General features: G+C 43.4%; 1 protein-coding gene across 3 annotated transcripts; it reads left to right on the top strand.

Annotated features, from left to right (window-relative positions):
- The first annotated feature begins 6,543 nt into the window (after window positions 1–6,543).
- On the top strand, window positions 6,544–27,341 carry LOC128686376 (uncharacterized). Of its 3 annotated transcripts, none has more exons than XM_053773247.2 (5): window positions 6,555–6,701; window positions 11,053–11,211; window positions 11,338–11,597; window positions 12,179–12,331; window positions 25,041–27,341. In XM_053773247.2, the coding sequence occupies exons 3-5, from the start codon at window positions 11,541–11,543 to the stop codon at window positions 25,521–25,523; spliced, it is 693 nt and encodes a 230-aa protein (XP_053629222.1). In that variant the 5' UTR covers window positions 6,555–6,701; window positions 11,053–11,211; window positions 11,338–11,540; the 3' UTR covers window positions 25,524–27,341. The 3 variants fall into 3 exon arrangements, with proteins under 3 accessions (XP_053629221.1, XP_053629222.1, XP_053629223.1); XM_053773248.2 differs by having other exon boundaries at window positions 6,594–6,701; window positions 11,035–11,211; XM_053773246.2 differs by lacking the exon at window positions 11,053–11,211 and having other exon boundaries at window positions 6,544–6,701.
- The last annotated feature ends 521 nt before the right edge of the window (window positions 27,342–27,862 follow it).

Genomic DNA, 27,862 nt, shown 5'->3' with positions numbered 1-27,862 from the left:
AATGTAGTAGGTTTTTTCAGTATTGAGAGTAAGTTTGTTAATCATCATCCAGGTAGATATTTTCTATAATTCAGTATTTACAGTATTGGCTAGCGTGACTGGGCTTGGGTGAGAGAAGGTGTATGTTGTGTCATTTGCAAATAGTGTGGGTTTGAGTAGTTGCGATGCATTTGGTAGGTCATTTATGTAAATGAGAAAGAGAAGAGGGCCAAGGACACTTCCCTGTGGGACACCAACGGTAATTGGTTGTGTGGACAGGTTTGGTCCATTTGTGTACATGTATTGGCTTCTGTTGCTAAGGTATGACTTTAGGTAGTTGAGGGAGCGCCCTCTTATACCATAGTGTGATAATTTTATGTGCAATAAATCATGGTCAACTGTATCAAAAGCTTTACACAAATCAATGAAGATCCCCAGTGGGACTTCATTTTTCTCGAGTGCAGTGTATATTTGTTCTAGCATGTTTATAAAAGCATCATTCGTATTTTTATTAGGCCCGAACCCAAACTGACAGGGGTTGAGTATGTTGTGGAAGATGAGGTAGGAATAGATTCGTTTATGAATTAATTTTTCAAAGATTTTAGAAAGAATGGGTAAGTTGGATATTGGCCTCTAGTTATTCAAGTCTGCTTGATCTCCTCCTTTATGTATCGGGGTGACCCTTGCTATTTTGAGATAATATAGGAAAGGTAGAGGATTCGATGGATATGTTAGAGTGTTGCAGTGATTGGTGACAGCATTTGTGAAGCTTTTTTTGTATATAAAGGGTGGTAAGGTATTTAAATCTCCTGTCTTATTCTTTAGTGTGTTGATAATAAGTGAGACTTCTGTTGGGTTGGTTGGAGCTAGGAACAGTGTGTTCGGGTAGTTGCCAGTGAGGTAGTCATTAGGTGGGGTATTTGAGCTTGGGATTTTACCCGCAAGGTTTTTTCCTATGGTGGAGAAGAAAACATCGAGTCTGTTTGCTGTTTCAGTAGGTGAGAGTTGGGGTTCATCCGATTTTGTTAGTTTGATTGTTCTGTTTCCTGATATCTTTTTTGTTCCTATAATTTCAGATAGGGTTTTCCTGGTCTTTTTTATATCACCTTTTAAGTTAGATAATCTGTTCTCATAATACAATTTTTTTGCCCTTCTTATCAGGCTGGTTAGGAGTGACGAGTAACGTTTTGTTTGGTCTCTGGTTATGTGACCCATTCTGTACTGTTTTTCATATAGGTGCTTTATATTTATGGATTTGAGGATGCTGGGTGTTAGCCAGGGACTGTTCAGTCTCTTAGCTGTGATCTGTTTAGTTTTTTTTTAGGGCAGTGCTTGTTATAGCGGTATTGGGTATTTTTTAGAAAATTATTAATACATTCGTCAGTATCTGTATAGATTTCTAGCTCAGTGTGCCAGTCAATGTTTGTTTGTGAAGTTATTAATGGCTGCCTCATTATGAAGTCTGAAGGTTACTTCAGTAGTGTCTTGGGTAATTTACCTAGATTGGTTATGAGAAAGGTAGGGTAGTGGTTTGTGGTATTATCTGTGATTATGCCTGATTTTAAAGGGGATATGGTGTTGGTCCATATGTGGTCTAATAAGGAAACATTATTCCCTGTAATTCTTGTAGGTTTTGTTATGGTTGGTAGCAACAAGCAGTTACTCATAGTGTTTGTGAATTCAGCTACATGTGGGCCCTGGTCTTGCAGGAGATTTATATTGAAGTCTCCTGTGAGCAGTAAGTGGTTTTTGTTCATGTGTGCATCAGTTATCATACTTCCTAGGTTTTCACTAAAACTGCTAATATTTGACTGTGATACTCTGTAGATGTTTATCACTGTGAGAGGTTTTCGTAGGTACTTGGATTTGAATTTAGCTATTACATATTCCCCATGTTCGTCCCTTGTGCAAGTATTATTGATATATTCTAGTTGGTCTGAGTAGTATATAGCTGTGCCACACCCTTGTTGGTCTGGCCTACAGTTGTGTATGGCTGTGTAACCAGGTATGGCATAGACATCTGCAGTATCTGGCTTTAGCCAGGTTTCTGTGAGAGTAATGATGGACATACTGGCATGCAGGGAATTTAGTAATGCTGTGAGGTCATCGTAATGTTTGCTTAAAGATCTGACATTGTTGTTGGCTCTGAGAAGAGCCTTTGTTTGTTCTGCTGTGTAGTAATTACAGTTGCTGTTTGATTCATTTAAGTCATTCAGTAAGAGGTTGGTATCAGGATCAATGCTTGTTATCATAAGATTGAGAATGAATCTATAAACAGACTTAAGTATAAGACAATGTAAATATTCTAAGGCTAAAAAATAGCACCTTAATTATTTTAACAAATGTAAATATATGAACTAAGGTAGTTCGTTAAAGCTAAAATAAAGGAGACAATAAAAAAGGGACTGAAACAAGTAGTGTTAAACCAAGTTAAATGGACAGATAGTAACTATGATATAATATTAATTTAGGAGTAAGATCTGACTTGTAATACAAAGTTTGAGCAATTAATAGCACTAAAAAAAAGTAAAAAATATATGAGGTAGTTGGTACTAGCTAGTAAAAGATAGTACAGGGAATTTCACAATAATGTAATAGGAATATACACTAACTGCACCACACAATATAAAAGGGACTAAAATAAATAGTGGTAGACAAAATTAAATGGACAGATAGCAACCACAAATAACATTAACTTAGGAGTAAGATTTGACTTGCAACACAAAATTTGAGCAATTAATAGCATTAAAACAAATATAAAGTATTTGAGGTAGTTGGTACTAGCTAGTAAAAGATAGCACAAGGAATTGCACAATGAAGTAATAGGAACATACACTATGTGCACCACATGTATATATGTGTTAAGGACACTTATCTAATCTGTTACGGAAATGTCAGCTTTTCTAAGAAAAGTAGAGAAATCATGTTCATTTGAGATGGTGTATTGTTTTCCTGTTGATGCTTTTCTAACTAGTATTTTCCCATCTCGCGTGAAACACTGATGTATTTTGTTTTCCTGTTAAAGTTTTCTCAACCTGAACAGAAGGTTTTGACGTTTTTTCTCGTTAGACAAGTTTGCCTGTGATACTCCAATATAGAAACTATGTATTGTGCCAAAACAAAAGCATTCACATTGCTAAACTCACAAACTAGTATTTAGTCACTTAGTATTTAGTCAACTTACTCCATAGTTTGTAATAATTTAACGTTAAGAATTAATCTAAGTTTGCCCGAAATGCCTAGCCATGCTAGGTGCTCTAGTGGCCTCCTCTGTAATTAGTATTTTATTACATGTAAACCACACAATAACCAAAATATGTAAACCCCGCAATGTAATCCTTATAGAGAATAAACTTTGATTGATTGATTGATGTACACTCCATCTTTCATTGTAATTGCTGCTTTAATTAGGTCCTTTTTTCTATCATATGAATGAAGTCTGATCATAATACTGTGTATACTACCTTGTTTTCCTAGCAACGATAAAGCACCTAAATTACTGGGAGCAGTTGAAGTCCCTTCATTTTTACTCCTTGGAACGCAGGCGAGAAAGATACATGATAATATACACTCGGAAAATCCTAGAGGGACTAGCCCCAAATCTGCCCACGATCATCACTCCCTACGATAGCAAAAGACTCGCCAGGAGATGCAGCATATCCCCAATGAAGAGCACGGGCGCCACGAGTACACTAAGAGACAACACAGTAAATGTCAGGGGCCCAAGATTGTTCAACTGCATCTCAGCATACAATAAACGTCTGGCTGTCTTCAAGAAGGTGATGGACAGGAAATAAAGTTACTACTTAACCAGCCGAGTTGTGGTTTGTAAGTCGGTTTACGTGCGGCCAGCACGTAATCAGGACCTGATTCACTGAGAGGCCTGGTCAGTGGTCATGGACCGGGCCGCGGGGCATTTGACCCCCGAAACCTCCTCCAGGTATACTTCATGTATTACCGATTTTATACATTTTACCGATTTTATAAATTTTCTTAGTATTGAGACTGATTACCAGCTTCATCACTCGCAGGATATACACACCGCGAGGAGTTTAATTCCTATTTTACAGATTAAATATTCTTGTGTGGTGGTGTGAAGGTTGCGAGCAGCCTTAATTAACACTCATTTAGACGATGGGCTTTAAACTTCATTAACCAACCAACCCAACCAACAAGTTCATGACAGCTTACTTATAATTTAAAATACTTATTATTTAAAATATTCATATTTTATTGCGGCTATTAAATTAAATAATATTTTCCTCAAAAATTTTTTTGGCTATAAATTCATAGGATATTAAAAAAATATTTATTTGAAAGTTGTGCATTCTGATAATGATCGGTGACTTGTATTTAGGTGGTCTCAAGTTGTGACTGAAAGTGAAACCTACACTAATTAGGTATAATCCTGTGTTCATCTGATCCTATTTTTCACTCCCGCTTCAAGCACTTCAGTATTGCTTCTTGAAATATATTTTGTTCCCTCTTCAAATGCATTGATGAAACAAATGTTGTAACCTCATTCAAACTCAGACATAATAACAATAATAATAATAATATCTTTATTTCTACAAGTACATGTGCAAGGTATACAATCCTAGCTGACATCAGTGACATACTGCTATATAGAAAACCGCTTGTTATGCAGATAATTTCGGGCAAATTAGGTTAGTTTTGTCCCGGGAAGCGACCCACACCAGTCGACTAATACCCAGGTACTCATTTTTTACTGATGGGTGAACATAGACAACCGGTGTAAGGAAACACGCCCAATGTTTCAACCCTCGCCGCCAATTACAGTTGGTGTCCCACAGGGAAGTGTCCTAGGCCCTCTTCTCTTTCTCATATACATAAATGATCTACCAAATGCGTCGCAACTACTCAAACCCACACTATTTGCAGATGACACTACATACGTCTACTCTCACCCGAGTCCAGTCACGCTAGCCAATACTGTGAATACCGAATTACAGAAAATATCTACCTGGATGAGTACTAACAAACTTACTCTAAACATTGACAAAACCTACTTCATTCAGTTTGGGAACAGAACTACAAATGCTCCATTAACATAATGATAAACGGATCACCTGTCACAAACCTCACAGAGGGAAAATTCTTAGGAATCCACCTTGATAATAGACTCAAATTTCAAACACATATACAACAAATTTCCAAAAAAATTTCCAAGACCGTAGGCATACTATCGAAGATACGGTACTATGTTCCACAGTCAGCCCTCCTGGCCCTATATCACTCACTTATTTACCCCTATCTCACCTATGGAATTTGTGCATGGGGCTCAACAACAATAAACCATCTCAGACCATTAATTACCCAACAAAAGGCTGTAGTCAGAATGATAACAAATTCCCACTACAGGCAGCACACTCCACCAATATTCAAAACTCTAAACCTACTCACCATACAAAACATCCATACTTATTACTGCACCTACTACAGTCATAGAACACTTAACTCTGATATTAACCCTCCCCTTAAACGTCTCCTTACCAACCTCAACAGAACACATGACCATAACACAAGGCACAGATCACTCTTTGATGTTGCTCGAGTCCATCTCACGCTATGCAAAAACTCAATGCACATAAAAGGCCCTAAAATCTGGAATTCATTACCTGTGAATATAAAAGAAACACTGTCTGTTTATAAATTCAAGTCTCTTCTCAAAAATCACTTACTCACCCACAACTAAATAAATACTGAATAATTGTATCTCATAAATTGTATCTCGTAAATGTTTCTCAATATTGTATCTCATAAATGTCTAACCTGTGACCCAATCAAACTTTATTTTTTAATTACATTACCTAACAGAATACTCCATTCTACTGAATGCACAGGAACACACTAAATGACCATATGACCTGTCTTTTTAATACTCATTTGTGCTAATTTTTATCTGTTTACAATAATGTTTTTACTACTGAATATATCATTGCTTAGTTAATCTTAAGTTAATTTTAAGCCTGCCCATAATGCTCTGCATACAAGGGGCTTTGGTATGTTGCACTGTAATAACTGTATTCCTTTATACTTCACTGTATCATGTTCAAATTAATAAATAAATAAATAAATAAATAAATCGAACCTGGACACTCCCCGTGTGAAGCGAGACCTTTGCCACCAGGTCACTGGCCATATAACTAATTTACAATAATTTTATGTTAATATAATCTAAAATTACACCAGGCAAGCGATAAAATCATAAAATAAAATGCTCTCGCAACATATTGTGAAAGTCGTGGGATTGTCTAATGTGGCAGGGCTTTATTTATCACTACGTCAGCAACCCTCTAAAAGGAATCACATGTTTATCTGAACAGTTGATTGTGGTAGGCCACTGCTGTTGCCCACATATAACTGTTACACATGACACCGGTACTATTAGTGCTGACAGTAAAGTTAGGATACATCTCCTGTTGTTAGTTCTGACCTAAAGATCTCACACCCGTGTACCTAACAAACTGAAACTAGTCGTCAAGGGGATCTTACTCTTCCCTGCGACACGTCATATAATAGTAAACCAGTGTTTTAAGGTTAGGTAAACCTGCAAGATAAAGCCATGTATCAGCTGTTATCTATACGTTATCGATGCCACCCACCGACTTGCCGCCATCAGTACGACTCTCACTTCCAGCTTATAGTTGTGTCCTCACCCTCCAGTGTTGTCTCTGCTTGCCACCTTACATTAACGTCTCGTGAGTACTCGACTTATTAATATAAAATGTATATAAAAATGTTTTAACGTATAATGAAGTTATACATTATTAAAACTGTAATACAGATCCTGTGAGCCGCAGCTCATAAAAAAATTACTGAATAATAGGCTACGAATTTCATCATTTTAATAATAAAATAGATTATAATTATTATATGTTTGTGTATATAGCATGTCTTTTATGTATAATGGGTTTTCTGGTTACAGTTATAATATAATTGTTTACCGTGACATTCCTTTTGTGTTGCCTTTTGATGTCAAAACATTTATATACTGAAGGAGTAAACAACGAGTACTGGCATTTTGTCAGGAGAAGAGGAAAAAAAAAAAATCCTGGCTCAGGTCTTGGTCATGTGATGACCCACTCGGTAAACTTTTCAGTCATTTGACTGAGGCCCTCCACTAGTTTATCAACACTTCCCACCCTCTCCAGGGAAAAATAGATATGTTTCAGTTGCTACGATATCCGAGAAAACTGTCCTCCATGAGACAGACTTACTTGGACTTCGAGAGTAGAAAAGTTTTGAGGCCTTGGTAGCAGTACCTCAAGCCTCTAAGATAGCGTAGGAACTGCAGCACCGCCCACAGGATGGGTATGGGGTGCATAATAAACATATTAAACTAAAACTGCAGCTCAGCTCTCAGGTCTTTCAAGATGGGTCCGAGAATTTAGCAAAAAGGGTTGTTTAAGATATATACTCAATGTTTCGTTCATCAGGAACTTTGTCAAGCCAGCACAAACAATACAGTGCCTGGACACAGGATATGCAAAGAGTACTAAAGGCGAGGCATTCTTGACGGTAGTGGTAGTAGTTGCAGTAGTAGTAGTGGATGAGCAGATAATAGTAGTAATCTTGGCGTACGATCATTTCAAGTGATAGAGCTGATGAAATGTAGATTTAGGGATCTCCTTTTCTGCTGCTAGACAATCTATAAGAAAACTGTCAATTGGAAAGGCTCTGAGCGCTGAGGAAAGTGTCAGAGTGACGTATGTTTGAAATGACCATTAAGTTACAGTCTCAGACAAAATGTTTAATTATTGGTAAGACTACCAACAATATGATAAATTAGACACATGTGCAACACTTGGGTATCTTTTATGAGGAAACGTTTCGCCACACAGTGGCTTCATCAGTCTATACAAAGGAGAATGGTGAAGAACAGGAGAAGTTTGAAGTAATCAGTCCCTTACCTGGAGTTTACCTGGAGAGAGTTCCGGGGGTCAACGCCCCCGCGGCCCGGTCTGTGACCAGGCCTCATGGTGGATCAGGGCCTGATCACCCAGGCTGTTACTGCTGGCTGCACGCAGTTCAACGTACGAACCACAGCCCAGCTGGTCAGGTACCGACTTTAGGTGCTTGTCCAGTGCCTGCTTGAAGACAGCCAGGGGTCTATTGGTAATCCCCCTTATGTATGCTGGGAGGCAGTTGAACAGTCTTGGGCCTCTGCCACTTATTGTGTTGTCTCTTAACGTGCTAATGACACCTCTGCTTTTCATTGGGGGGATGTTGCATCGCCTGCCGAGTCTTTTGCTTTCGTAAGGAGTGATTTTCGTGTGTAAGTTTGGTACTAGCCTTGAGTCGATGTAATCAGTTCATCAATCTTGAAAAGAATACAGCATAAGTGCGAAGAAGTGGCAGATATTCTCTTGGTAAGTGAGGTGCAGCAGTCGTAGGTGGTATCTCATTTGTCAAATGTGGAAATGGGTCATGCCTAAAGGTTAGGCAAGTGAAGAATTCCCTGTATTAAGATCCCAAGATGTTGCTGTGTCAGACAGGAATGTAGATGACTGGTTCAGAAAACCAACAAGTTGATAAATTAGACACATGTGCACATGTGTCTAATTTATCAACTTGTCTGTTCTCTGAACCAGTCATCTACATGCCAACAATATGTTAGTCATGCATTACATTACGCGGACAGTTTTCTCTGCGCTCACAGCCTTCGCAAAGGACAATTTCTTGCTAGCACTTAGAGCTATAGCAGGTTTTCATCCCAAGTATGGAGCTAATGTTAAAATTGTGAAAATGGTGTATTTTGCTTACATTAGATCACTGGTTGATTATGCTGCACTACTACTTGTTCTTATGTCGTACTGGAAGCTTGGAGAGCTGGAAATTTTTTAGAACGAAGCATTGAGGATCATTCTAAGATGCTGTCGTACCGCCAAAATTCTAAACATGCGGAAAGAGCTTAATACCCCAAGCATCAGAGATCGTGTCAGTGAAAGAAATGGCCTCATTGGGGGTCAAAATGCTCAGGGAAGGCAATTCAAACTCTTGCACAGAAGCCCTCCAAACTTTCTTCAGTGCTGGTGAGAACTCTTTCAAATGGACCATAAAAACTGGAACTGATATCTGAATGAATCAGATACATGATTTATGTCAAGGAAGGCAACAACACTTCCTCACTCCATGGGAAATTACCTCATTTCAAACAACTATCCCTCATTTCCCTTCAAAAACAATAAAATAAAACTTGTTAAATCATAACCAAAGCAAAATGCCTTAAGCAGTAAATATGCCTTAGTCACATAGCACTCTTCCACAAATTATGTATGTTGATGGCTCTGTTCACCAATCCACTGGTGCAGCTAGCAGTGCCGCGATTGTCATACAGAGTGATGGCTTGAATGCAGAAATTGAAGCACACATCAGTAACTAGGGTTCTACCCTTCAAATTGAACTACATGCCATACTTCCTGAGTATCAGTTGTGGCATCTTGTATCAGAAGCCAGACACAGGTATGGTAGTATTTTAGACAGTGGAATCTGTCTACACTTGTTGATTCCATCTCACATTGGTCTTCAGCTGCATGATAGAACTGACGAATTGGCAAAGTCCTTCAAGGAGGGAATAGATTACAATCATTGGGCTGTCAGTTAGTAGTTTGAGAACATTTATATGAAAAAAACTTGAACTGAACTTCATTGACTTGTGACTGAGGGAGACAGACAACAGTCAGTCCACGTGTCATGCAAGAGGAGTCACATGTCTGTGGTGCATCCAACATAATAAGAGGGCTCTTGAATGACTGGCCCACAAGTATCTCTGGAAGGTTGCATCACCGGTTCCACCTGATGGAGACATAACTAAATGTAAACTTTGCCAGATGGACTAGTGTCACACCTTGCAACATTATGTATTGGGATGCGATAAAATTAATGAATTCAGAAACAACTCAATCAAAAATGTTCAAGAAATTTCGAAGTATTTTATCCACAGTAACATTACTAACCATCAGGAAAAATACCCTGACTTTGTCTATTGTAAATAATGCATAACAACTTAAACTTGCTTAAATTCAAGCATACCTTGCTAAAATATAAGGTGATATCAATAATTTAGAACCATATAAAAGCTACACTAATATTTTTGTGACACTTCATGTCTGCATAAATAACACTTGACGACTGTAACCAGATAAAACATGATATAAACACTAACTCTCTTTAGCTGTCAAAAATTGCAGTCCAGTGTCAGGACCCATTATATACCCCTCTGGGGTATATAATCAAGATATTAAACTAACCACTATCAGAAAAGAAGATCCTTAAATCTACTTATAAACGCACTTCTCCATCTCCCATTATATGACGTTATCGCACACCGAAATTACTGTGTACTATTACTACTACTATCTGCTCACCCACTACTACTACTACTACTACTTTAATACTTCTGCTACTACTACTGTTTTCAAGGCAGCCCTGCCTACTGGACTCTATATACCCCTTTACCCATGCGTTGTATTGCCACAGCACAAGATCACAAAAAAAAAAAGCAACAACAGGTCTAATGCCTATCGACAAGTGCCTCTGACAAATGGTAACTCATTGCTTAGTTAATCTTAAGTTAATTTTAATCCTGCCCATAATGCTCTGCATACAAGGGGCTCTTGGCATGTACACCCAACCACTATATTTCTTTGTACAACTATGTATCATGTCCCAATAAAAAAAATAAAAAAAAAACTAACTGTACAGGACAGGAGTGGTGGTCAGACCAGGTCACTCCAGTGCTGGTCTCAGGCCCGGTGCCAGTTTACCCTGAGAATGGAAGAATTTGTTGATTTTCAAACCAACAAATCACCTGTGTCCATTTGTGAAATTTTCTTTGAGCATCCACTTGCATAAGCTTGTATTACAATTAATTTCCAGAGTGTAACATTTACTCGTATTTACTGTGTTTACAAAATTGCCATATCGTACCAATAGTTTTAGCAGTTAACATTGTGCTGTATATGGTCTCAGTGACTCTAAGTCTAGCTGCCACAACCTGTGACATTCCTATCTTCTAACACACCACCGTAGCTTTCTTGTACCCCTCAGAACTATATAGTCATTGAACCCAAGATAAGTCGTAATGAATTACTGTCAATGAATAAACTGAAAAAATGAATGGGGAAATGATGAGAGTTACAGGATGCGTCAGGTCCTGTGATGTACCATTCATGCAAGTCTTAAACAGCTGTCACGTCTGCTCCCCAGGTAGGATATCGACTCTACTGCTACCTGTATGACACTTGTATAATATAGATTAGTTTATATTAGTGCATAAGCAAAGTCTCTCTTCTTAAGAAATGAGTTATACTTTTAATTTAAGTAAGAATTCAGTTTGCAGGTGGGTGTCCAGAGACTCTGGTGAGTAATGTAGCAGCCTCAAGCACCCTCACTACCTCTAACACTGGCTGTCCACTGACCTCTGGGGGTCAAGTGTGATCTCATAGGATCATATGTAAGACCTTGGATCAAATAAAGAATCAGGAGTCAAACTATCAATAGTATTGTCTACGTTCCTGCCCAAACACGACAGCATCATGATTGACATGAACAACCTGAGACAACCTTCAGTCTCTCTGAAGATTGTCGAGATTGTGAGTACCTTCACCATAGGTATTTGTCTCTGATTTATTGATTAATATTTTAATGACAACAATACATATTAACAATAAAAATAATTATTATATTAATTTTAGTATTATTTATTAGTTGTAGTATTTTATTATATTATGTTTTTATTATATTATTTATTATTATATTTTTATTAATATTATTATAACGACCTAGTTGCAATTATAATTCTTTATTGCATCAGTAGCAGAGCAATATTATCCGTGGCGCCCCATCTTCAGACTTCACTGTAACATATAATTTAAAAATACCCAGCGATTGTATCACTCTTCCACCTATATGTAACCCTTATTTTTAAAGGGATGGACCGGTAAGCCAGCGGAAGGCCTCTGTCAAGTGACCCACGCTCCAGCGGCGGATCATCATATGACTTAGACCCGCGTCAGGAAACATTTCTTCTGTTTCCTGACGAATCTTAACTAACCTATTACTCTTCCGTCACTGATTTAGTTGTCACCCCTATAAAAACTTTTCCAGTATTTAACACATCACAATAATCCCCCAGTTCCAATTATGAGGCTGACAATGACTACTACCTGGCCAGGTGCTGCTGGTGATCGCCATCTCTACGTTCTTCAGCTTTTTTTATGGGTGGGCATTCTTCGCCAGTAGCGTGATGCTAGCTTGCTTCATCAACGCTTTCGCCTTCCTGGGCATCTACCTGATGGGTTACACCCAGGTTATGCAGACACCGCTGGTAGGTCTCTATAATTGTGATGGAGGTTCTGGTGGGGCGGTGGTTCTGCTGTGGTGGGGGTTCTAGTGTGATGGTGGTTCTTGTGTGGTGGTGGTTCTGGTGTGGTGGTGGTTCTGGTGTGGTGGTGTTTCTGGTGGGATGGTGGTTCTAGTGTGGTGGTGGTTCTGGTGTGGTTGTGGTTCTTGTGTGGTGGTAGTTCTAGTGTGGTGGTGGTTATAGTGTGGTGGTGGTTCTAGTGTGGTGGTGGTTATAGTATGGTGTTGGTTCTGGTGTGTTGGTGGTTCTGGTGTGGTGGTAGTTCTAGTGTGGTGGTGGTTCTGGTGTGGTGGTGATTATGCTGTGGTGATGGTTCTGGTGTGGTGGTGGTTCTGGTGTGGTGGTGGTTCTAGTGTGGTCATGGTTCTAGTGTGATGGTGGTTCTGGTGTGGTGGTGGTGGTTCTGGTGTGATTGTGGTTCTGGTGTAGTGGTGGTTCTGGTGTGGTGATGGTTCTGGTGTGCTAGTGGTGGTTCTGGTGTGGTGGTGGTAAGGTGGTGGTTCTGGTGTGGTGGTGGTTCTGGTGTGGTGGTGAAGGTTCTGGTGTGGTGGTGGTTCTGGTGTTGTGGTGGTGGTTCTGATGTGGTGGTGGTTCTAGTCTGGTGGTGGTTCTGGTGTGATTGTGGTTCCGGTGTGGTGGTGATTCTGGTGTGATGGTGGTTCTAGTGTGGTGGTGGTTCTGGTGTGGTTGTAGTTCTAGTGTGGTGGTCCTTCTGGTGTGGGGGTGGTACTAGTGTGGTGGTGGTTCTAGTTTGGCGGTGGTTCTAGTGTGGTCGTGGTTCTAGTGTGGTGGTGGTTCTGGTGTGGTGGTGGTTCTAGTGTGGTGGTGGTTCTGGTGTGGTGGTAGTTCTAGTGTGGTGGTAGTTCTGGTGTGGTGGTGGTTCTGGTGTGGTGGTGGTTCTGGTGTGGTAGTGGTTTTAGTGTGGTGGTGGTTCTGGTGTGGTGGTGGTTCTGGTGTGGTGGTGGTTCTGGTGTGGTGGTGGTTCTGGTGTGGTGGTGGTTCTGGTGTGGTCATGGTTCTGGTATGGTGGTGGTTCTGGTGTGGTTGTGGTTCTGGTATAGTGGTGGTTCTGGTGTGGTGATGGTTCTGGTGTGCTGGTGGTTCTGGTGTGAGGGTGGTTTTGGATTGGTGGTGGTTATAGTGTGGTGGTGGTTCTAGTGTGGTGGTGGCTCTAGTGTGGTGGCGGTTCTGGTGTGGTGGTGGTTCTTGTGTGGTTGTGGTTTTGGTGTAGTGGTGGTTCTAGTTTGGTAGAGATTCTGGTGTGGTTATGGTTCTGGTATGGTGGTGATTCTGGTGTAGCGGTGGTTCTAGTGTGGTGGTGGGTATGGTGTGATTGTGGTTCTAGTGTGGTGGTGGTTCTGGTGTGGTGGTGGCTCTGGTGTGGTTGAGGTGGTTCTGGTGTGGTGGTGGTTCTGGTGTGGTGGTGGTGGTTCTGATGTAGCGGTGGTTCTAGTTTGGTGGTGGTTCTGGTGTGATTGTGGTTCTGGTGTGGTGGTGATTCTCGTGTGGTGGTGGTTCTAGTGTGGTGGTGGTTCTGGTGGGGTTGTAGTTCTAGTGTGGTGGTGCTTCTGGTGTGGGGGTGGTACTAGTGTGGTGGTGGTTCAGATGTGGTGGTGGTTCTAGTTTCGCGGTGGTTCTAGTGCGGTGGTGGTTCTAGTGTGATGGTGGTTCTGGTGTGGTGGTGGTTCTAGTGTGGTGGGTTTAGTGTGGTGGTGATTCTGGTGTGGTGGTAGTTCTAGTGTGGTGGTGGTTCTGGTTTGATAGTGGTTCTAGTGTGGTGGTGGTTCTGGTGTGGTGGTGGTTATGGTGTGGTGGTGGTTCTGGTGTGGTGGTAGTTCTAGTGTAGTGGTGGTTCTAATGTGGTGGTGGTTCTGGTGTGGTAGTGGTTCTAGTGTGGTGGTTCAGATGTGGTTGTGGTTCTAGTTTGGTGGTGGTTCTGGTGTGATGGTGGTTCTAGTGTGGTGGTGGTTCTGGTGTGGTGGTGGTTCTGGTGTAGTGGTTCTAGTGTAGTGGTGGTTCTGGTGTGGTAGTAGTTCTAGTGTGGTGGTGGTGGTTCTGGTGTGGTGGTGGTTCTAGTGTGGTGGTGGTTCTGGTGTGGTGGTGGTTCTGGCGTGGTGATTCTAGTGTGGTGGTGGTTCTAGTGTGGTGGTGGTTCTGTTGTGGTTGTGGTTCTGGTGTGGCTGTGGTTCTGGTGTGGTGGTGGAGGTTCTGGTGTGGTGGTGATGGTTCTGATGTGGTGGTGGTTCTAGTTTGGTGCTGATTCTGGTGTGACTACGTTTCTGGTACGGTGGTGATACTGGTGTGGTGGTGGTTCTGGTGTGGTTGTAGTTCTAATGTGGTGGTGGTTCTAGTGTGGTGGTGGTTATGGTGTGGTTGTAGTTCTAATGTGGTGGTGGTTCTGGTGTGGTGGTGGTTCTGGTGTGGTGGTGGAGGTTCTGGTGTGGTTGTGGTTCTGGTGTGGTGGTGGTGGTTTTGATGTGGTGGTGGTTCTAGTTTGGTGGTGGTTCTGGTGTGATTGTGGTTCTGGTGTGATTGTGGTTCTGGTGTGGTGATGATTCTGGTGTGGTGGTGGTTCTAGTGTGGTGGTGGTTCTGGTGTGGTTGCAGTTCTAGTGTGGTGGTGCTTCTGGTGTGGTGGTGGTTTTGGTGTGGTTGCAGTTCTAGTGTGGTGGCGGTTCTGGTGTGGTGGTGGTTCTTGTGTGGTGGTGGTTCTGGTGTAGTGGTGGTTCTAGTTTGGTAGAGATTCTGGTGTGGTTATGGTTCTGGTATGGTGGTGATTCTGGTGTAGCGGTGGTTCTAGTGTGGTGGTGGGTATGGTGTGGTTGTGGTTCTAGTGTGGTGGTGGTTCTGGTGTGTTGGTGGCTCTGGTGTGGTTGTGGTGGTTCTGGTGTGGTGGTGGTTCTGGTGTGGTGATGGTGGTTCTGATGTAGCGGTGGTTCTAGTTTGGTGGTGGTTCTGGTGTGATTGTGGTTCTGGTGTGGTGGTGATTCTCGTGTGGTGGTGGTTCTAGTATGGTGGTGGTTCTGGTGGGGTTGTAGTTCTAGTGTGGTGGTGCTTCTGGTGTGGGGGTGGTACTAGTGTGGTGGTGGTTCAGATGTGGTGGTGGTTCTAGTTTCGCGGTGGTTCTAGTGTGGTGGTGGTTCTAGTGTGATGGTGGTTCTGGTGTGGTGGTGGTTCTAGTGTGGTGAGTTTAGTGTGGTGGTGATTATGGTGTGGTGGTAGTTCTAGTGTGGTGGTGGTTCTGGTTTGATAGTGGTTCTAGTGTGGTGGTGGTTCTGGTGTGGTGGTGGTTATGGTGTGGTGGTGGTTCTGGTGTGGTGGTAGTTCTAGTGTAGTGGTGGTTCTAATGTGGTGGTGGTTCTGGTGTGGTAGTGGTTCTAGTGTGGTGGTGGTTCAGATGTGGTTGTGGTTCTAGTTTGGTGGTGGTTCTGGTGTGATGGTGGTTCTAGTGTGGTGGTGGTTCTGGTGTGGTGGTGGTTCTGGTGTAGTGGTTCTAGTGTGGTGGTGGTTCTGGTGTGGTAGTAGTTCTAGTGTGGTGTGGTGGTTCTGGTGTGGTGGTAGTTCTAGTGTGGTGGTGGTTCTGGTGTGGTGGTGGTTCTGGTGTGGTGATTCTAGTGTGATGGTGGTTCTAGTGTGGTGGTGGTTCTGTTGTGGTTGTGGTTCTGGTGTGGCTGTGGTTCTGGTGTGGTGGTGGAGGTTCTGGTGTGGTGGTGATGGTTCTGATGTGGTGGTGGTTCTAGTTTGGTGCTGATTCTGGTGTGATTACGTTTCTGGTATGGTGGTGATACTGGTGTGGTGGTGGATCTGGTGTGGTTGTAGTTCTAATGTGGTGGTGGTTCTAGTGTGGTGGTGGTTATGGTGTGGTTGTAGTTCTAATGTGGTGGTGGTTCTGGTGTGGTGGTGGTTTTGGTGTGGTGGTGGTTCTGGTGTGGTGGTGGAGGTTCTGGTGTGGTTGTGGTTCTGGTGTGGTGGTGGTGGTTTTGATGTGGTGGTGGTTCTAGTTTGGTGGTGGTTCTGGTGTGATTGTGGTTCTGGTGTGGTGATGATTCTGGTGTGGTGGTGGTTCTAGTGTGGTGGTGGTTCTGGTGTGGTTGCAGTTCTAGTGTGGTGGTGCTTCTGGTGTGGGGGTGGTACTAGTGTGGTGGTGGTTCAGATGCGGTGGTGGTTCTAGTTTGGCGGTGGTTCTAGTGTGGTCATGGTTTTAGTGTGGTGGTGGTTCTGGTGTGGTGGTGGTTCTAGTGTGGTGGGTTTAGTGTGGTGGTGGTTCTGGTGTGTTGGTAGTTCTAGTGTGGTGGTGATTCTGGTGTGATGGTGGTTCTGGTTTGATGGTTGTTCTGGTTTGTTGGTGTTTCTATTGTGGTGGTGGTTCTAGCGTGGTGGTGGTTCTGGTGTGGTTGTGGCTCTAGTGTGGTGGTGGTTCTTGTGCGGTGGTAGTTCTGGTGTGGTTATGGTTCTGGTATGGTGGTGATTCTGGTGTGGTGGTGGTTGTAGTGTGGTTGTGGTTCTAGTGTGGTGGTGGTTCTGGTGTGGTGGTGGTTCTGGTGTGGCTGTGGTGGTTCTGGTGTGGTGGTGGTTCTGGTGTGGTGGTGGTTCTGGTGTGGTGGTGGTGGTTCTGATGTAGTGGTGGTTCTTGTTTGGTGGTGGTTCTGGTGTGATTGTGGTTCTGGTGTGGAAGTGATTCTTGTGTGGTGCTGGTTCTAGTGTGGTGGTGGTTCTAGTGTGGCTGTAGTTCTAGTATGGTGGTGCTTCTGGTGTGGGGGTGGTACTAGTGTGGTGGTGGTTCAGATGTGGTGGTGGTAGTTTCGCGGTAGTTATAGTGTGGTCGTGGTTCTAGTGTGATGGTGGCTCTGGTGTGGTCGTGGCTCTAGTGTGGTGAGTTTAGTGTGGTGGTGGTTCTGGTGTGGTGGTAGTTCTAGTATGGTGGTGGTTCTGGTGTGGTATTGGTTCTAGTGTGGTGGTGGTTCTGGTGTGGTGGTGGTTCTGGTGTGATGGTGGTTCTGGTGTGGTGGTAGTTCTAGTGTAGTGGTGGTTCTAGTGTGGTGGTGGTGGTTCTGGTGTGGTGGTGGTACTAGTGTGGTGGTGGTTCAGATGTGGTTGTGGTTCTAGTTTGGTGGTGGTTCTGGTGTGATGGTGGTTCTAGTGTGGTGGTGGTTCTGGTGTGGTGGTGGTTCTGGTGTGGTGGGGCTAGTGCGGTGGTGGTTCTCGTGTGGTGGTGGTGGTTCTGGTGTGGTGGTGGTTCTAGTGTGGTGGTGGTGGTTCTGATGTGGTGGTGGTTCTAGTGTGGTGGTGGTTCTGGTGCGGTGGTGGTTCTGGTGTGGTGGTGATTCTAGTGTGGTGGTGGTTCTGGTGTGGTGGTAGTTCTGGTGTGGTGGTGGTTCTAGTGCGGTGGTAGTTCTGGTGTGGTTGTGATTCTGGTGTGGCTGTGGTTCTGGTGTGGTGGTGGTGGTTCTGGTGTGGTGGTGATGGTTCTGGTGTTGTGGTGGTTCTGTTGTGGTGGTGGTTCTGGTGTGATGGTGATGGGTCTGGTGTGGTGGTGGTTCTGGTGTGGTGGTGGTTCTTGTGAGGTGGTGATTGTTCTGGTGTGGTGGTGATGGTTCTGGTGTGGTGGTGATTGTTCTGGTGTGGTGGTGATGGCTCTCGTGTGGTGGTGGTTCTGTTGTGGTTGTGGTTCTGGTGTGGTGGTGATTGTTCTGGTGTGGTGGTGACGGTTCTGGTGTGGTGGTGGTTCTGTTGTGCTGGTGGTTCTGGTGTGGTGGTGATGGTTCTGGTGTGGTGATGGTTCTATTGTGGTGGTGGTTCTGGTGAGGTGGTGATTGTTCTGGTGTGATGGTGATAGCTCTGGTGTGGTGGTGATGGTTCTGGTGTGGTGGTGGTTCTGTTGTGGTGGTGGTGGTTCTGGTGTGGTGGTGATGGTTGTGGTGTGGTGGTGATGGTTCTGGTGTGGTGGTGGCGGTTCTGGTGTGGTGGTGGTTCTGGTGTGGTGGTTATGGTTCTGGTGTCATTGTGGTGGTTCTGTTGTGGTGGTGGTGGTTCTGTTGTGGTGGTGGTTCTGGTGTGGTGGTGGTGGTTCTGTTTTGGTGGTGGTGGTTCTGTTGTGGTGGTGGTGGTGGTTCTGTTGTGGTGGTGGTGATGTTGTGGTGGTGGTGGTTCTGTTGTTGTGGTGGTGGTTCTGTTGTGGTAGTGGTGGTTCTGTTGTTGTGGTGGTGGTTCTGGTGTGGTGGTGGTTCTGTTGTGGTGGTGGTGGTTCTGTTGTTGTGGTGGTGGTTCTGGTGTGGTGGTGGTTCTGTTGTGGTGGTGGTGGTTCTGTTGTTGTGGTGGTGGTTCTGGTGTGGTGGTGGTTCTGTTGTTGTGGTGGTGGTTCTGGTGTGGTGGTGGTTCTGTTGTGGTGGTGGTGGTTCTGTTGTTGTGGTGGTGGTTCTGGTGTGGTGGTGGTTCTGTTGTTGTGGTGGTGGTTCTGGTGTGGTGGTGGTGGTTGTGGTGTGGTGGTGGTGGTTCTGGTGTGGTGGTGGTGGTTCTGGTGTGGTGGTGATGGTTCTGTTGTGGTGGTGGTGGTTTTGGTGTGGTGGTGGTGGTTCTGGTGTGGTGGTGGTGGTTCTGGTGTGGTGGTGGTGGTGGTTCTGGTGTGGTGGTGGTGGTTCTGGTGTGGTGGTGGTGGTTCTGGTGTGGTGGTGGTGGTTCTGTTGTGATGGTGGTGGTTCTGTTCTGGTGGTGGTGGTTCTGGTGTGGTGGTGGTGGTTCTGGTGTGGTGGTGGTGGTTCTGGTGTGGTGGTGGTGGTTCTGGTGTGGTGATGGTGGTTCTGGTGTGGTGGTGATGGTTCTGGTGTGGTGGTGGTGGTTCTGGTGTGGTGGTGGTGGTTCTGGTGTGGTGCTGGTGGTTCTGCTGTTGTGGTGGTGGTTCTGGTGTGGTGGTGGTGGTTCTGGTGTGGTGGTGGTTCTGGTGTGGTGGTTATGGTTCTGGTGTCATGGTGGTGGTTCTGGTGTGGTGGTTATGGTTCTGGTGTCATGATGGTGGTTCTGGTGTGGTGGTTATGGTTCTGGTGTCATGGTGGTGGTTCTGGTGTGGTGGTTATGGTTCTGGTGTCATGGTGGTGGTTCTGGTGTGGTGGTTATGGTTCTGATGTCATGGTGGTGGTTCTGGTGTGGTGGTTATGGTTCTGGTGTCATGGTGGTGGTTCTGGTGTGGTGGTTATGGTTCTGGTGTCATGGTGGTGGTTCTGGTGTGGTGGTTATGGTTCTGGTGTCATGGTGGTAGTTCTGGTGTAGTGGTTATGGTTCTGGTGTCATGGTGGTGGTTCTGGTGTGGTGGTTATGGTTCTGGTGTCATGGTGGTGGTTCTGGTGTGGTGGTTATGGTTCTGGTGTCATGATGGTGGTTCTGGTGTGGTGGTTATGGTTCTGGTGTCATGGTGGTGGTTCTGGTGTGGTGGTTATGGTTCTGGTGTCATGGTGGTGGTTCTGGTGTATGTAGCTTGTTTCTCCTTCAATTTTCAAGTGAGTCTTTTGGCAGTGATAGCTTCTCTGTCTCTCTCTCTCTCTCTCTCTCTCTCTCTCTCTCTCTCTCTCTCTCTCTCTCTCTCTCTTGTTCTCTCTCTCTCTCTCTCTCTCTTTCTCTCTCTCTCTCTCTCTCTCTCTCTCTCTCTCTCTCTCTCTCTCTCTCTCTCTCTCTCTCTCTCTCTCTCTCTCTCTCTCTCTCTCTCTCTCTCATTCTCTCTCTTTTTTTTTTACACAGGGTTTGACAAGGTTAAGGATCCCTAGCTTTATTGAAAAGCTATTTACAGGTTAAGGATTCCTAACTTTATTGGCAAGCTAAGAGCTGTTACTTACATCAGCTCATTTGAAAGCATTTTTATTGTTATGAGAAATACAAGTAGGGAACAGGATGAAGTTGGAGCCATCTGTTGGCCAACATTTTCATGTGATCAACTGACTTTATCTCGTTGACATCATTATGCTGTACGAATGTGTTCCATATTCGAGTCATCCTGGGTATATATGATCTCAGATGGAGTGATGTTCTGGAGAAGGGTACAGCCAGAGTGAAGTCGCTGCTTTCTACCCGTCTTGTGGCATAAAAGCTTGTTTTACGCTGTCCTCGAAGTGGATCCAAGTGTGGTACTTGGACAATATTGGCCTTGTACATAACAGTAAGACCACCCACATCCCTCCTATGTTGAAGGCTCTGCTGAAATGACAGATCTATCCAGGATGGGTCCAGGCGAGAGATGAGACGTCTTGCTCTGTTCTCTACTCTGTCAAGCAGTCGCAGATGAGAGGGGGGGCAGGCAAACCAAGAAAGTGGAGCATACTCAAAGTGTGAGCGTACTTGTGCCTCTCTTAAAGAATCTTGCAACCCCTACTGTCAAGCAGATGCGAGATACGGCGAAGTGCTGTAAGCTTCATGGTTGCCTTGTTTGCAAGATTTACAACATGGTTCTTCATGGATAGTTTGGAGTCAAATTTCACCCCAAGGATATCAACTTCTCCAGATGCCAACACCCTCCCATTCATCCTTACTATTGAACCAGCATTACCATCATGGAGTCTAGAGACGATCATCATTTGCGTTTTCTCAGGTGCAAATGTTACTTGCCATCTATTTCCCCAAGCTGATATAGCTCTTAGCTGGTGATTGATGTAGCTTAGAGCAGCTGGCATTTCTTCTCTTGGATAAGTGAATGTCAGTGTACAGTCGTCTGCATATGCATGTGATTCTGGGATGAGATGAAGAAGGTCGTTGAAGTAGACATTCCATAACAATGGTCCCAGCATGCTTCCTTGTGGAACACTTGCCCCAATAGGATGTCTTGCTGATTCCATTCCATTGAGAACTACATTTAGAGATCTACCATGAAGGTAATCACTGAGGAGACATAGCGTAGAGTCTGCAATTCCCAGTGCTTGAAGTTTTGCTAAGAGGTCCTGGTGCCACACCCGGTTGAAAGCGCCAGCAATATCTAGTGCTACCACACAGCTGACTTTGGATTCATCCAGTGACTGGTGCCACTTAGTGGAGAGGTTTAACAACAGATCAGCAGCAGAGTAACCTTTCCTGAAGCCATATTGACGATCACAAAGTAGTGAGTGGTAGTCAAAAAACTGTGTCATTTGTCTTGAGATTATTGTCTCAAGGATCTTACCAGTGATTGACAGGAGTGACACTGGTCTCTAGTTGCTGATTTCTGCTCTGCTCTTCTTTTTGTGAACAGAGATTACATTTGCCTCTTTCCACAGATAGGGCCATTTACACTGTACTAGGCAATGCTGAAAGATGCAAGTTTGAGGTGCTGCTAGCTGGTCTGCACATCTTCTCAGCAATCTTGGGCTCAACTTGTCTGGGCCCACAGCCTTTTCTTGGTCAAGCAATTTAAGAAGGAAATGCACCTCCTCCTGCCTTATTGTCACCACTGACAGTTTTGACACAGTTCTTGCAGCTAGCCAAGGAGGGTCCCTTGCTGGATCAGGAACTTGCATTTTGGTAGCAAAGTGTTCAGCAAAGAGGTCCACCTTCTCTTGACTACTAGTAGAGGTGGTCCCATCCAGTCGACTTAGAGGTATAATGAGTTCATCAGGCAGATAACCTTGTCTGTCCTTGACCAGGGACCACCAGGTTTTGGAGCCTACCCTACCTGATGCTAGCTTTCTTTTAGTGTCCACCTCCCATTTAGCAATGACCCACTTTTGAATGTCACCCATATGCCTACAGGCTTGCCTGTGCAAGTCCTGTTATATGTGGTAGGATCTCTTATACCTTCGCCATGCTTTGTACTTAGCAGTAGCAGCCTCTCTACAACGAAAGCCAAACCAAGGCTGATCTGTAGGCTTTGTCACATATTGCCGGTGAGGAATGTGTTCTTGTTGTAGATTAAGGAAGTGTCCAGTGAAGGCTTTCACTTGGTTGTCAACATCCCCTTGGAGAAGAGCATTACAATCGGTGGTGGCAAGCTCAGAGCAAAGGGCTGGCCAATTACCTCTTTCCCATAGCCAGGTTGTGAGTGTGGACTCCTCACCTCATTCTGTTGGGATCTTAAGTGTCGTAAAAACAGCCTTGTGGTCAGACGATCCAACATAGCCGAGGGGTTGACAAGTGACTATGCCTTCTGCCAGATCACTCACTACTGGGTCAAGGGAGGAGCCAGAGATGTGAGTAGGGAAATTAACAAAGTTTCTCATGTCAAACACTGCAAGAAGGTCATCAAAGTCCCTCTGTATAAGGTGTTGGTTGAGGTCGCCAACAATTATGATATGTTGACAGTTGTGTTGTAGCAGAAGGGAGTCCATGTTTTCCATTAGGAAGTTGATGGGGTCTGCATGTTGCCACTGAGGTCTGTACATTGCACATGCTAGTACAGAGATACAAGTGTTTATGCAGAGCTTGAAGAACATCATTTCAAGATGTGTAGGGGTGGCAACATCAATGTGCTGGGCATGAACACTTTTAGAGAAGCACACATAACACCTCCTCCTTGCCCTTGCCTGTCTCTTCTCATCCATGAGGTGTAGCCAGCAATTCTTGCAAAATTTTCTGGAGTCCTGTCGTCCAAAAATGTTTCAACAACAGCTATCATGTCGTCGGGATGTTGAGTATTCACAAAACTATGTGTGAGCTCTCCAACATTAGTAATGAAACCTCTAATGTTGGCCGACAGGATGCTGATAGACTGGCTCCTCATGATGTGGTCAGCTTGAGGTGGTGGGTGTGTAAGGTGCCTGCCCTTGAGAAAGGTAGGGTACTGAGGCAGCTGCAGGGGTGTAGGTCTGTGGTCTTGTATAAGGCACAATACCACCTGCTGGGCTGAGATAGGAGTAGCTGAGTGGGTGACGTGTGAGTGTGTTCACCAATTCAGAGATCCTGCTGGTTTGTTCCGAGAACAGGTCTCTAAACAGGTGGTCCTGTCTGTCAAATTCCTTTTTCTTCCGACACTGGTCCTCCTGATGTCCTTTCTTGTAGCAGTAATTGAACCTGGTATCTCGCAGGCAGTTGTTGGCGGTGTGCCCCTTCCGGTGACAGTGAGAGCACAGCCTAGGTTCCCGGGAGGGTGGACTATGATTTGTTGCACCACCTGTGTTTTGCTGATTTGTCCTCAGGTTCTGCCGCTGGAACTGTGTTAGTGGAGGGCGAGACGGCTGTAGATGTCTTCCTCCTCCACGTCCTCTTCCACGTCATCTGCCCCGTCCTCTACCAGTTCTGACAGATGTGTCCCTGCTGTTCGTACTTTGGCGCAGTAGGTGATCAGGTGAAGTGATAGTTCCCTGATTATTAACTGCACCAATCTCTAGTGGAGAAACTCCTGACTCAGAACTTGCTGATGAAGAACTGCTGCCAGATTCTGGAATAGTGTCGGCACGTGTGCTGACAGGTGTAGGATCAGAGATGGTATGTGCACTGTCAAGTGGACTGGCAGTGGCTGAAGCAGAGATGTCAGGTGTAGGAGAATTAACAGATCCAAGGCTTCCTTCGTTGCTGGGAAGAGGATTTGTTCCCTCTGTGGTGGTCAGAGGAATCGTGTTAGAATTCCCAAAGGTAGTGTTTTGAACTCTGTCAGTCTGTGGGACCTTAGCGATAACAGAAGTCCACCAGTTATTTACCCCTGAGTTAAGCTCAGTGTGGGACTTCCAGTCTTTGTCAATAGTGTCACCATCAGCTGAGCAGCTTACGTCACTTGATGTAGGCTTGCACTGGCCTTCTACAATAGCTTGAAGGTTATCTAATGATTTGAGGAGCTCATGAAGTGCTTCCCTGTGATGGATTATCTTAGCTGCAACTTTACAACACAGCCCAAGAGGGCAGTCTTGATCTTTGGACAGAAGTCCCTGAGGTAGAACTTCTGAACCTTCCTCCTGTAGCTCCAGGCTTGTATCCACTTATACCACAGGATTACGGATATCCTTCAATTTTCTGAAATTTTCAACCTGGCTGCAACAAAATTCTTCTCTCTCTCTCTCTCTCTCTCTCTCTCTCTCTCTCTCTCTCTCTCTCTCTCTCTCTCTCTCTCTCTCTCTCTCTCTCTCTCTCTCTCTCTCTCTCTCTCTCTCTGTATCACACAATACATATTATTCATAGTTATTACTTTCTCATATTTCCATTATACACCAAATAAAATTTCATTGTCATTCATTTGCTAAATTTTTCCAAGAATTTTTATAGATTCATAGGAAATTTTATTACTTATTTTGAGCAGGTCCTACATCATTCGCAAATATATTTAATTAACTGTTATATATATCGTGCCGAATATGTAAAACTGGTTAATTAGCAAGAACTCATTTAAAATTAAGTCCTTTATAAAAATTTCCTGTTATACATTTAGAGATATATTTTTTTTCATTTATGTTAATATAAAAATTAATGATTTTGTACCAAGAGAACCTTAGGAAACTGACCTAACCGTATTATAACAAGCGCTATTTAATTTAGCCTTATCCAACTAAATATATTTTATATAAGTTTACAGTAATCTAATAATAAACAAACACAATGAAATATATTTTTTAGATTCAGAATGACTTTTCGAAATTATTGCATACTTAAATTTTCGCTTGCCCTATATATATATACGTATTGCATGTCCTTGTGGCACCTCGGTGGTGAATTTTCCTTTCATTTGGTATTACTATTTGGATGCCAGAAGCATTTGATGGTGAAGGAGTGTATAATGTCCTCTCTGATCCACACAGGAGTCGGTACTCTACGTGTACTACTGCATTGGTCTCCTCGTGTCCTCTATCCTGCTGATGGCCACCCACATCTCGCTCTTGGTGGCGAGTGGAGTGTTCTGCCTCTTCCTCACCTTCGTCTATTGTCTTGACCTGTACTTCTCCACCATAGGCATGATAAGGCGGCCTGAGTCCTTTCCTCCAAATGCTCAGCCACCCAGGGAAGCGATTGGTGTTTCTCCCTCTACCATCAGCACTACTCCAGTTATTTTAAACCCAGCCAGCTTCCCTCCCACTTATCCTGAAACAACATCAACACACGTCTTGCCGTCTTACCAGGATGCTTTGGGAAGGGATACAGTGGATATGAACCAATCTGCATTTGCCTCTTCCATTTACAGTACAAACCCCACTATTCAAGTAACTAGTAATTCCCCATATACCATCACTCGGGAGAATACAACTGGGCATCCTATCGATGGCTTTAATGGACCCCGTCCGTAACCTCTTGAACGTTCTCTACATATATAGTAACAAGCTATTTTGCATTTCTGTATACTAGAAAACCCTCTAACCATTTTTTAAATGTCTCGGAAAAACAAGCACTGATACGTCAGCAGTAGATGTAGGAGTTTGTTGCTGCTTTATTTGTCAGGAGAGTGGCGGCTCGTGTATAGGCACTGTGGAACTGCAACACCCCGTATTTTCACTCGATATTATCGATAACATTCAGTATAATGAGTCTTTTTTTTTCTTTAATTCTTTATTTATACTTGTACATTATATAATCTTTAAGCTTAATGTCAGTAGCCATCCCCTAGTACATGAAAAAAATACAAAAATCCTTGTATTGAACTGTGCGCTTCACAGTTCCAGCGACTCGGTGTTTGGCTGTGTGCATGCGCACTTGTCCGAGACAAGACACTGCACGCTAGGTAGAGAGAGCACTGTCGCTGACGCAGTGCCGACCATGTTGTGTAAGTGTAAGGTAGTGTTTCTTTTTGACTCAGCGACGTGTGTTGTGCTTAAAAACCATGTACCATATTCTTGAATATGATAAAGTGTAGAATTAGATGATTATCATGCTTCCAGCTATTTTATTTAATTTATATTTTTTTCGGTTCTTTTATTTTACAGAAAATTTAAATAATTTAATCGTGGCCTCCTTGTATCCCCAAGAAATAAGTTCTGTGATTGTAAGTGAACTTCAACAGCGTAGGTTTTCACAGTTATCTCTCCATGAGAAAGTTAGTTAAGAAAAGAGGCCGTTCAACACCTGATATTCAACAATCTCAGCCAGGAATAAGCAACAACAGGAAGTATATTCGTAGCTTTAATTCTGAATGGTACCAACGGAAAAGTTGGCTTTGCCGCTGTGAAGTAAAGAATGCATTTTTTGCTTCCTGTGTTTGCTGCTTGTTTCGTTTTACACAGTATTAAAACAATGGCTAAAAATTTTCTGAAGCAGCATCTCCACTAATTTTAGCAACGAGCCGCCACTGTCCGGGAGAAATATAAAGATTTTCATTGACGCTGGTCTTAGTGATATGATACACCCAGTGGAGTCTGGTCATTTGACCCAGTTTTCTCACTGAATTACTGACATATCCATCACCAGTACGCCCACCATCACACAACACCCACGTCAGGAGATATTTCTCCTGGCGACGGAACTGCCATCGCCACTCATTTATACTTCTCATTTTTATTTTTGTCTTGGCAGCTCATCTCACCAACCATACAGTAATAAATTCTACCCACAAAGCATCATATACAAATAGCATCTCCTGCTGGCCGTACAGAAGCTGCAGGAGACGTTCCATCTGGCCGCCCTTCAGCATATTCCCTTATCACTGATTTTTTTTTTGTCAATATTAATGCATTTTGTAACAAATTTTCCAGTATATTTTTGTGGTAAGTATCGTTGAGTCATATTGTCAAATTATATTGACATGAACGTTGGTGATCACCAGCACCTCGAGTGACGGTAACGTTGGTGATCACCAGCACCTCGAGTGACGGTAACGTTGGTGATCACCAGCACCTCGAGTGACGGTAACGTTGGTGATCACCAGCACCTCGAGTGTTATGATCATTTGAATTATATTATGATTCTAGACTACTTATTTGATATATGAAATTATTATATATGAAATTCGAGGAATAGGATCTTCTCTCCCCCTCCTCGGATCAAACCTGATTGCCTCCTATTTCCCAGGTGTTGTATTACCCTAATTAGTTTAACTTTTCACTTTATTATATTACTATACATGGATATGTTAGCAGTAACAATTAAAGTATTTTCAAACACTTTTGTGAAAAGTGTTTTATCATTTTCCACTGTTTAAGATTTATTATTATTATTATTATTATTATTATTATTATTATTATTATTATTATTATTATTATTATTATGATGATGATGATGATGATGAAGATGATGATGATGATGATGATGATGATGATGGTGATGATGCCTGAATTTCTTATTGTAGGTTGCTATGACAACCACACGACATAAATATTGTTTCAGTAAGCCAGTTTAAAAATTGTAACTTCTCAAGGAAGGTTCCTTGATGCTGGTGAGGGGCTCTTGATCTGAGGAACTGGATCTGTGTTCAGTTCCCTGAATTAAGCCTGAATACCTTCCATCCCCCCCCATAGACGCTATGTAATCCTACGGGTTTAGCGCTTCCCCCTTAATTATAAAAATAATACTAAAAATTGTAAACTTAAATCTTTTTTTTCAAGTTCATACTGCTTTTAAATTTGTATTACAGATAAGTTCATCATCACTAGTTTTCAGGTTCCTTAAAGGAAACAAATTATTGATGAAAGAGTTG

Source organism: Cherax quadricarinatus, unplaced genomic scaffold, assembly GCF_038502225.1.
Source record: "Cherax quadricarinatus isolate ZL_2023a unplaced genomic scaffold, ASM3850222v1 Contig2142, whole genome shotgun sequence".
NCBI classification, from domain to species: domain Eukaryota; kingdom Metazoa; phylum Arthropoda; class Malacostraca; order Decapoda; family Parastacidae; genus Cherax; species Cherax quadricarinatus.
The sequence above is the reverse complement of the archived record's forward strand: the minus strand, read 5'-3'. Positions and strand labels throughout refer to the sequence as shown.

What these genes read in the sequence shown, in the direction of transcription:
- LOC128686376 (XM_053773246.2), top strand. Translation starts at nt 11,541, where the DNA reads ATGATTGACATGAACAACCTGAGACAACCTTCAGTCTCTCTGAAGATT. An exon ending in CTCTGAAGATTGTCGAGATT is followed by an intron (nt 11,598 to 12,178) that starts GTGAGTACCTTC and finishes CTACCTGGCCAG; the next exon opens with GTGCTGCTGGTGATCGCCAT. An exon ending in AGGTTATGCAGACACCGCTG is followed by an intron (nt 12,332 to 25,040) that starts GTAGGTCTCTAT and finishes TGATCCACACAG; the next exon opens with GAGTCGGTACTCTACGTGTA.